This window comes from Trichomycterus rosablanca, chromosome 22 (assembly GCF_030014385.1).
Source record: "Trichomycterus rosablanca isolate fTriRos1 chromosome 22, fTriRos1.hap1, whole genome shotgun sequence".
NCBI lineage: Eukaryota > Metazoa > Chordata > Actinopteri > Siluriformes > Trichomycteridae > Trichomycterus > Trichomycterus rosablanca.
The window spans coordinates 11,563,507-11,575,130 of record NC_086009.1 but is presented as its reverse complement, the minus strand read 5'-3'; the positions used below and the strand labels follow the sequence as shown (position 1 = coordinate 11,575,130).

Below are 11,624 nucleotides of genomic sequence, written 5' to 3'. Positions count from 1 at the left end.
TGGTTTGATAAAACACATTTATTTGATATTGGAGATAAGCTTAATTAAAAAGTTGTTAAATACATTACAGCTGAATACTATGCCAGTATTACTGGGATCGAATGTAATTTAGTAGTTCATCACAATACTTAGAGCTGCGCTGTTTGTCTTTCACTGCCTCAACTTCATGCTTTAGGAGAACAGGGTCCACAACACCGCTGGCTTTTAGAACATCTGGGAAGGAAGAGACACAGAAAGACATGGAACTTGGTGGCCCTGTTGCCCTACTGTCAGCACATACCTTTTAAACATCAGCTTACAATTTTGTATGTTTCTTATAAAAATAAAAAAAACACATTTGATGACATTTGAAATCTCTGTGTCACAGATTACTTGTGAGCTCTGCAGCATGCATGGCACCCACACTGGATAAAAAAGTTGCAGGCTACCACAAGCCTTTCCTGACACATATGCAGCTCACCAACGTCTTTTTATACATACAGGAGCAGATGCTAACAAAAGGCCAACATGAATAAAGGAACATGCCAGGCTCTCTTTATTTCTCCACCACTTGTGTCAGCACTTTCAGCAGCTAGTAACGCCATAAGCAACACTGTCTCCCCCTCTCGACCACAGCCAATTTACCTGTACAGTGCCCAACCAAAAACTTCCTTAAGAGCTTCACATCACACACACACACACACACACACACACACACACACACACACACACACACACACACACACACACACACACACACACACACATACAGGGGTTGGACAAAATAACTGAAACACCTGTCATTTTAGTGTGGGAGGTTTCATGGCTAAATTGGACCAGTCTGGTGGCCAATCTTCATTAATTGCACATTGCACCAGTAAGAGCAGAGTGTGAAGGTTCAATTAGCAGGGTAAGAGCACAGTTTTGCTTAAAATATTGCAATGCACACAACATTATGGGTGACATACCAGAGTTCAAAAGAGGACAAATTGTTGGTGCACGTCTTGCTGGCGCATCTGTGACCAAGACAGCAAGTCTTTGTGATGTATCAAGAGCCACGGTATCCAGGGTAATGTCAGCATACCACCAAGAAGGACAAACCACATCCAACAGGATTAACTGTGGACGCAAGAGGAAGCTGTCTGAAAGGGATGTTCGGGTGCTAACCCGGATTGTATCCAAAAAACATAAAACCACGGCTGCCCAAATCACGGCAGAATTAAATGTGCACCTCAACTCTCCTGTTTCCACCAGAACTGTCCGTCGGGAGCTCCACAGGGTCAATATACACGGCCGGGCTGCTATAGCCAAACCTTTGGTCACTCGTGCCAATGCCAAACGTCGGTTTCAATGGTGCAAGGAGTGCAAATCTTGGGCTGTGGACAATGTGAAACATGTATTGTTCTCTGATGAGTCCACCTTTACTGTTTTCCCCACATCCGGGAGAGTTACGGTGTGGAGAAGCCCCAAAGAAGCGTACCACCCAGACTGTTGTGGATCAGTGATGGTTTGGGCTGCCATATCATGGCATTCCCTTGGCCCAATACTTGTGCTAGATGGGCGCGTCACTGCCAAGGACTACCGAACCATTCTGGAGGACCATGTGCATCCAATGGCGGTGCCGTGTATCAGGATGACAATGCACCAATACACACAGCAAGACTGGTGAAAGATTGGTTTGATGAACATGAAAGTGAAGTTGAACATCTCCCATGGCCTGCACAGTCACCAGATCTAAATATTATTGAGCCACTTTCCGGTGTTTTGGAGAAGCGAGTCAGGAAACGTTTTCCTCCACCAGCATCACGTAGTGACCTGGCCACTATCCTGCAAGAAGAATGGCTTAAAATCCCTCTGACCACCGTGCAGGACTTGTATATGTAATTTCCAAGACGAATTGACGCTGTATTGGCCGCAAAAGGAGGCCCTACACCATACTAATAAATTATTGTGGTCTAAAACCAGGTGTTTCAGTTATTTTGTCCAACCCCTGTATATATGTGTGTGTGTGTATATATACAGTGTATCACAAAAGTGAGTACACCCCTCACATTTCTGCAGATATTTAAGTATATCTTTTCATGGGACAACACTGACAAAATGACACTGACACAATAAAAAGTAGTCTGTGTGCAGCTTATATAACAGTGTAAATTTATTCTTCCCTCAAAATAACTCAATATACAGCCATTAATGGCTAAACCACCGGCAACAAAAGTGAGTACACCCCTAAGTGAAAGTTCCTGAAGTGTCAATATTTTGTGTGGCCACCATTATTTCCCAGAACTGCCTTAACTCTCCTGGGCATGGAGTTTACCAGAGCTTCACAGGTTGCCACTGGAATGCTTTTCCACTCCTCCATGACGACATCACGGAGCTGGCGGATATTCGAGACTTTGCGCTCCTCCACCTTCCGCTTGAGGATGCCCCAAAGATGTTCTATTGGGTTTAGGTCTGGAGACATGCTTGGCCAGTCCATCACCTTTACCCTCAGCCTCTTCAATAAAGCAGTGGTCGTCTTAGAGGTGTGTTTGGGGTCATTATCATGCTGGAACACTGCCCTGCGACCCAGTTTCCGGAGGGAGGGGATCATGCTCTGCTTCAGTATTTCACAGTACATATTGGAGTTCATGTGTCCCTCAATGAAATGTAACTCCCCAACACCTGCTGCACTCATGCAGCCCCAGACCATGGCATTCCCACCACCATGCTTGACTGTAGGCATGACACACTTATCTTTGTACTCCTCACCTGATTGCCGCCACACATGCTTGAGACCAACATTCCAGACAGTGCCATTCAGCTAGACGGGCTAGCATCATATCGCGCCGATAGAAATGCAGCTCAGTCCGGTAAAACACGAGGAGGAGGCGTTTGTGTTTACATTAACACCGAATGGTGCAAGGACTCTGTGCTTGTTGTGGCGTACTGTTCTCCGATGGTGGAATTTGCTATTGTTAGATGCAGACCTTTTTATTTACCACGGGAATTCACCAGCGTGCTTGTTGTCGCGGTGTATCTCCCACCCAGCGCGAACGCGAAGGAAGCATTAAGCGAACTCTACAGAGCCATCAGCGAACTACAGACCATTCATCCAGACGGACTGTTTATTATCGCTGGGGATTTTAATCATGCAAATCTCAAGTCTGTTCTCCCTAAATTCCATCGGCATGTGGACTTTGCTACGAGAGGAGCGAACACGCTGGATAATGTTTACACGAACATTGCCGGTGCGTACCGGGCGGAGCCCCGCCCCCACCTCGGATACTCAGACCACATCTCTGTAATGCTAATTCCAGCATACAGAGCACTCATCAGGCGCTCCAGACCTGTACAGAAACAGGTGAAAACCTGGCCAGAAGGATCCATCTCTGCTCTTCAGGACTGTTTTGAGTGCACTGACTGGGACATGTTTAGGGAGGCTGCAACATACGGCGATTACACTGATCTAGAGGAGTACACGACTTCAGTGACCTGCTACATCAGCAAATGCATTGAGGACGTCACTACCACTAGAACCATCACTTCCAGACCCAACCAGAAGCCGTGGATGACTCCAGAGGTGCGTGCACTGCTGAGGGCCCGAGACTCCGCTTTTAAAGCAGGTGACCAGCCGGCTCTGAGAACAGCGAGAGCCAGACTGTCCCGGGCGATCCGAGAAGCAAAGCGCGCACACGGCCAGAACATCCACAGCCACTTCCAGAACAGCGGTGACACACGGCGCTTGTGGCAGGGCATCCAGGCCATCACCAACTACAGGACGACTCCACCCGTCTGTGACAGTGATGCCTCCCTTCCAGATGCGCTGAATGACTTCTACGCTCGGTTCGAGGCGCAGAACAACATGTTGGCGAGGAAGACGATCCCACCTTGTGACGACCAGGTGCTTCGTCTCTCCACAGCGGACGTGAGGAGAACTCTGCACAGAGTCAACCCACGGAAGGCTTCTGGACCAGACAACATTCCTGGCCGAGTGCTCAAAGGATGTGCAGACCAGCTGGCAGATGTATTCACTGACATCTTCAACATCTCCCTGAGCAGCGCCATCGTTCCAACGTGCCTCAAGACGACCACCATCGTACCCGTGCCAAAGAAGTCATCTGTGTCATGCTTCAATGACTATCGTCCCGTAGCACTCACGCCTATCATCACGAAGTGCTTCGAGAAACTAGTCATGAGGCATATTAAGACACTACTGCCTCCCACCATGGACCCACTGCAGTTTGCGTACCGTCCTAACCGCTCAACGGACGACGCCATATCCACTACACTTCACCTGGCTTCTACACACCTGGACAGAAAGAACACTTACGTCAGGATGCTGTTTATAGACTTTAGCTCAGCATTCAACACCATCATTCCTCAGCATCTAATTGGAAAGCTGAGCACGCTGGGCCTGAACACCTCTCTCTGCAACTGGATCCTGGACTTCTTGACTGAGAGACCTCAGTCCGTCCGGATCGGTAAGACCACCTCCAGCACCACCACACTGAGCACCGGCGCTCCCCAAGGCTGTGTGCTCAGTCCACTGCTGTTTACTCTGCTTACGCACGACTGTACAGCGATGCACAGCACGAATTCCATCGTTAAGTTTGCAGACGACACAACTGTGGTGGGACTCATCAGCAACAACGATGAGTCAGCGTACAGAGAGGAGGTACAACATCTAACGGACTGGTGCCAAGTCAACAACCTGTCTCTGAATGTGGATAAAACCAAAGAGATGGTCATTGACTTTAGAAAGACACTAAGGGACCACTCCCCACTGCACATCGACGGCTCATCTGTTGAGATCGTCAAGAGCACCAAATTTCTCGGTGTTCATCTGGAGGAGAATCTCACCTGGACCCTTAACACCAGTTCCATCACCAAGAAAGCCCAGCAGCGTCTCTACTTTTTGAGAAGACTGAGGAAAGCTCATCTGCCACCCCCCATTCTCACCACGTTCTACAGAGGAACAATCGAGAGCATCCTGAGCGGCTGCATCACTGTCTGGTTCGGAAATTGTACTGCGTCGGACCGTAAGACTCTCCAGCGAGTAGTGAGGACAGCTGAAAAGATCATCGGGGTCGCTCTTCCATCTCTCACGGACATTTTTAACACCCGCTGCATCCGCAAAGCTCTCAGCATTGTGGACGATCCAACCCATCCATCACATGGACTTTTTACTCTGCTCCCGTCTGGGAGACGATACCGCAGCATCCGGACCAACACAACCAGACTGTGTAACAGTTTTATCCCACAAGCAATCAGACTCCTAAACTCAGTACTGTAACAATTTCCTCCGGACATTTTCTGCTGCCACACACTGAACTGTATTGACTGTTACTTGCATTTTTGACTATGTTACTTGCATTTTTGCACACCTCCTGGAAATGCACAATAATTTCTGCACCTTACTTGTATTTTGCACCATATTTACTTTTTAGGCACCTTATCTGCATTGCCAATTTTACGCTGCTAATGTACAACATGTCACTACCTCAGGAACCATTGTACCATCTATTCACCATCATGTACTAACACTTGTCTTTAGTCCTGTGTTCTAATTACTTGTTTAGATTAGGGATAATAAGGAATATCTTTTGTAGTTATTTATTATAGGATTTTTTGTATTATTGTTGTATTTGCACTGTTTTGTATTGTCTTGCACTTTTTGTACCGTGTTACACCGTGATCCTAGAGGAACGCTGTTTCGTTTCAATATGTACTTGTATGTAGCTGAAATGACAATAAAACCTCTCTGACTCTGACTCTGACTCTGATCTGAACCAAACAAATTAATCTTGGTCTCATCAGACCATAGGACATGGTTCCAGTAATCCATGTCCTTTGTTGACATGTCTTCAGCAAACTGTTTGCGGGCTTTCTTGTGTAGAGACTTCAGAAGAGGCTTCCTTCTGGGGTGACAGCCATGCAGACCAATTTGATGTAGTGTGCGGCGTATGGTCTGAGCACTGACAGGCTGACCCCCCACCTTTTCAATCTCTGCAGCAATGCTGACAGCACTCCTACGCCTATCTTTCAAAGACAGCAGTTGGATGTGACGCTGAGCACGTGCACTCAGCTTCTTTGGACGACCAACGCGAGGTCTGTTCTGAGTGGACCCTGCTCTTTTAAAACGCTGGATGATCTTGGCCACTGTGCTGCAGCTCAGTTTCAGGGTGTTGGCAATCTTCTTGTAGCCTTGGCCATCTTCATGTAGCGCAACAATTCGTCTTTTAAGATCCTCAGAGAGTTCTTTGCCATGAGGTGCCATGTTGGAACTTTCAGTGACCAGTATGAGAGAGTGTGAGAGCTGTACTACTAAATTGAACACACCTGCTCCCTATGCACACCTGAGACCTAGTAACACTAACGAGTCACATGACATTTTGGAGGGAAAATGACAAGCAGTGCTCAATTTGGACATTTAGGGGTGTAGTCTCTTAGGGGTGTACTCACTTTTGTTGCCGGTGGTTTAGACATTAATGGCTGTATATTGAGTTATTTTGAGGGAAGAATACATTTACACTGTTATATAAGCTGCACACAGACTACTTTTCATTGTGTCAGTGTCATTTTGTCAGTGTTGTCCCATGAAAAGATATACTTAAATATCTGCAGAAATGTGAGGGGTGTACTCACTTCTGTGATACACTGTATATACAACCCCTGGCAAAAATTATGGAATCACCACTCTTGGAAGATGTTCTTTCAATTGTTTAATTTTGTAGAAAAAAAAGAAATCACAGACATGCCACAAAACTATCATTTCTCAAACTGTCAACCCTCTGGCATTAAGAAACAATAAAAAAAGAAACAAATATAATAGTTGTGGTCAGTCACAATTGCTTTTTTTTAGATCAAGTAGAGGAAAAAAATATGGAATCACTCAAATCTGAGGAAAAAATTATGGAATCATTAGAAAACACTGCACCATTATTACTTTGTTGCACCACCTCTGGCTTTTATAATGGTTTAAACTCTATGAGGCATGGAGTTAACTAATGACAAACAGTATTCTTCATCAATCTGCCTTCAACTGTCTCTTATTGCTGTTGCTATTGGAACCTTGTCATTGACCATTTTCTTCAATTTCCACCAGAGATTTTCAAATGGATTGAGATCCGGACTATTTGCAGGCCATGCCATTGACATTATATGTTTTCTTGAAGGAAAGTTTTCACGTCCTTTGCCCTATGGCAAGATGCATTATCATCTTGAAAAATGAAGTCATCATCACCAAACATCCTTTCAACTGATGGAATAAGAAAAGCGTCCAAAATTTCAATGTGGACTTTGGCATTTATTGAAGACCATCTCCCCTGTGCCTTTACCCGACATGCAGGCCCATATCATCAACAACTGTGGAAATTAACATGTTTTCTTTAGGCAGTTATCTTCATAAATTTCATTGGACAGACACCAAACAAAAGTTCCAGCATCATCACCTTGCCCAATGCAGATTCGCGATTCATCACTGAAGATCACTTTTATCCAGTCACCCACAGTCCACGATTGCTTTTCTTTAGCCTACTTTAACCTTGTTCTTTTCTTTTTAGGTGTTAATGGTGGCTTTTGTTTGGCTTTTCTGTATGTAAATCCCATTTCTTTTAGGTGATTTCTTACAGTTCAGTCACAGACATTGACTCCACTTTCCGGCCACTTGTTTCTCATTTGTATTGTTGTGCATTTTCTGTTTTCAAGACATATTGCTTTGTTTTCTATCTTGATGCTTTGATGTCTTACTTGGTCTACCAGTATGCTTCCCTTTTACAACCTTCCCATTTTGTTTGTACTTGGTCCAGATTTTAAACACAGCTTACTGGGAACAACCAACATCTTTTGCGACATTCCACAATGATTTATCTTCTTGAAGGAGTTTTATAATCCTCTCATTTGTTTCAACTGACATATCTTGTGTTGGAACCATGATTCATGACAATCTGCTTTGTGCAACAGCTCTCCGAGGTGTGAGCACTCTTTTTAAACTGAAGAATAATTAGCAAATCTAATCTGCTGCAGATGTTTTGTTTTTAAACTGCAAATTAGAGTGATTCCATAATTTTTTCCTCAGATTTGAGTGATTCCATATTTTTTTCCTCTACTTGATCTAAAAAAAGCAATTGTGACTGACCACAACTATTATATTTGTTTCTTTTTTTTATTGTTTCTTAATGCCAGAAGGTTGACATTTTGAAAAATGATAATTTTGTGGCATGTCTGTGATTTATTTTTTTTCTACAAAATTAAACAATTGACAGAACATCTTCCAAGAGTGGTGATTCCATAATTTTTGCCAGGGGTTGTATATACGTATATATATATATATATATATATATACAGGGGTTGGACAAAATAACTGAAACACCTGGTTTTAGACCACAATAATTTATTAGTATGGTGTAGGGCCTCCTTTTGCGGCCAATACAGCGTCAATTCGTCTTGGAAATGACATATACAAGTCCTGCACAGTGGTCAGAGGGATTTTAAGCCATTCTTCTTGCAGGATAGTGGCCAGGTCACTACGTGATGCTGGTGGAGGAAAACGTTTCCTGACTCGCTTCTCCAAAACACCCCAAAGTGGCTCAATAATATTTAGATCTGGTGACTGTGCAGGCCATGGGAGATGTTCAACTTCACTTTCATGTTCATCAAACCAATCTTTCACCAGTCTTGCTGTGTGTATTGGTGCATTGTCATCCTGATACACGGCACCGCCATTGGATGCACATGGTCCTCCAGAATGGTTCGGTAGTCCTTGGCAGTGACGCGCCCATCTAGCACAAGTATTGGGCCAAGGGAATGCCATGATATGGCAGCCCAAACCATCACTGATCCACCCCCATGCTTCACTCTGGGCATGCAACAGTCTGGGTGGTACGCTTCTTTGGGGCTTCTCCACACCGTAACTCTCCCGGATGTGGGGAAAACAGTAAAGGTGGACTCATCAGAGAACAATACATGTTTTACATTGTCCACAGCCCAAGATTTGCGCTCCTTGCACCATTGAAACCGACGTTTGGCATTGGCACGAGTGACCAAAGGTTTGGCTATAGCAGCCCGGCCGTGTATATTGACCCTGTGGAGCTCCCGACGGACAGTTCTGGTGGAAACAGGAGAGTTGAGGTGCACATTTAATTCTGCCGTGATTTGGGCAGCCGTGGTTTTATGTTTTTTGGATACAATCCGGGTTAGCACCCGAACATCCCTTTCAGACAGCTTCCTCTTGCGTCCACAGTTAATCCTGTTGGATGTGGTTTGTCCTTCTTGGTGGTATGCTGACATTACCCTGGATACCGTGGCTCTTGATACATCACAAAGACTTGCTGTCTTGGTCACAGATGCGCCAGCAAGACGTGCACCAACAATTTGTCCTCTTTTGAACTCTGGTATGTCACCCATAATGTTGTGTGCATTGCAATATTTTGAGCAAAACTGTGCTCTTACCCTGCTAATTGAACCTTCACACTCTGCTCTTACTGGTGCAATGTGCAATTAATGAAGATTGGCCACCAGACTGGTCCAATTTAGCCATGAAACCTCCCACACTAAAAATCACAGGTGTTTCAGTTATTTTGTCCAACCCCTGTATATATATATATATATATATATATATATATATATATATATATATATATACATATATACATATATATACATATACATATACATGTGTATATATATATATATATATATATATATATATATATATATATATACAGCTCTGGAAAAAAATAAGAGACCACTCCAGTTTTTTTCTTAAATCAGCATCTTTACATGTACAGCAGCCATTCTAAAGAGAATTCCTTCACAGACACACCTCATTCTACTTAATGAGATGCTTATTAGGTGATCACCTGAACCAAATCCTATCCTAACGAGCAATGGTATAAAAACCACTGCTGCTGTCATCACTATTCTCTTGTTATAGGACCTGCTGGATGACAAAAGCAGTGTTAGTACTACCCAAAAATTAAGTGTAGTCAAAATACAACTACAGACCATGCCAAAAGAGTTGAAAAGGAAGGTTCTTAGTGAGGAAAAGAAGGGTTCAATTCTAGCTTTACTGGCAGAAGGATACAGTGAGCGTCAGGTTGCTTCCATCCTGAAAATTTCAAAAACAGCGGTTCATAAGAACAAGGTCAAGCAGCAAACACATGGGACAACAAAGCTACAGGCTGGTAGAGGGCGAAGGCGACTTAACAACCGTAAAATGACATCAAGTGACCTACAAAACGAATGGCAAGTGGCAGCTGGGGTGAAATGCACATCGAGGACGGTTCGAAACAGGCTTCTGGAGGCAGGGCTGAAGTCGTGAAAAAAGCCCTTCATCAATGACAAGCAAAGAAGAGCCAGGCTGAAGTTTGCGAAGGACCATAAGAATTGGACCGTCGAGGACTGGAGTAAGGTCATCTTCTCTGATGATTGCAATTTTCAGCTTCGTCCAACACCAGGTCGTGTAATGGTTAGACGGAGACCTGGAGAGGCCTACAAGCCAGAGTGTCTCGCACCCACTGTAAAATTTGGTGCCGGATCGGTGATGATCTGGGGGTGTTTCAGCAATGCTGGAATCGGGCAGATTTATCTTTGTGAAGGACACATGAATCAAGCCACATACAAAACTGTGCTGGAAGAAAACTTGTTTCCTTCTGCTCTAACAATGTTCTCCAACTCTGATGATTGGTTTTTTCAGCAGGACAATGCTCCATGTCACACAGCCAGGTCAATCAAGGTGTGGATGAGGGACCACCAGATCAAGACCCTATCATGGCCAGCCCAATCTCCAGACCTGAACCCCATTGAAAACCTCTGGAATGTGATCAAGAGGAAGATGGATGGTCACAAGCCATCAAACAAAGCAGAGCTCCTGGAATTTCTGCACCAGAAGTGGCGTCAAGTTACCCAACAGCAATGTGAAAGACTGGAGAGCATGCCAAGACGCATGAAAGCTGTAATTAAAAATCAGGGTTATTCCACAAAATATTGATTTCTGGACTCCTCCTCAGTTGAAATATTAGTACTGTGTTGTTTAAAAATTAATATGAGCTTGTTTTCTTTGCATTGTTTGTGGTCTGAAATTTCTGTAACTGTTTTGTGTTTTTTACCACTTTTTATTTTTTAAATAAAAAGATGCTCTAAAATACAATATTTTTATCTGGAATTTGGGAGAAATGTTTCCAGTAGTTTATAGAATTGAACAACACTGCTCACTTTGGTCAAACACATACCCATAAATTGTAAAACTAGAGAAACTGATCATTTTGAAGTGGTCTCTTATTTTTTTCCAGAGCTGTATATATATATATACATACATATACACATACATACAGTGGTGTTCAAAAAAATAGCAGTGATTTTTAAAAAGTGAATAAAGCGCAAAATCATTATAATTATAACTAACAAATTAGCCAGTTTGTATTAATCCTTTACAGAAAGTTAAGAAAAATTAATATTAGGCTGTTAAAAAAAAATAGCAGTGCCAGCATTTTTCTTTAAAAACTGTCTGCATAAACTGAAAAAAAAATGTTTGAGGTTTCACTTTACATTAAATTACTGAACTAATATTTAGTGGCATAACAATTGTTTCTGAGATCTGTGTTGCATGGAGTCGACCAACTTCCGGCACCTCTGAACAGGTACTCCAGTCCAGGACAATTAGA

The 11,624-nt window shown here is 43.6% G+C and overlaps 1 protein-coding gene across 1 annotated transcript in view; it reads right to left on the bottom strand.

The window, feature by feature from the left end:
• Positions 1–11,624, bottom strand: part of LOC134300112 (dynein axonemal assembly factor 5-like) — a 92,184-nt gene continuing 80,560 nt past the window's right edge. Inside the window, exon 13 of the mRNA XM_062984771.1 lies at positions 1–213. Coding sequence (XP_062840841.1) covers positions 89–213 — 125 coding nt within the window. The 3' untranslated portion in view covers positions 1–88. The remainder of the gene's footprint in view (positions 214–11,624) is intronic.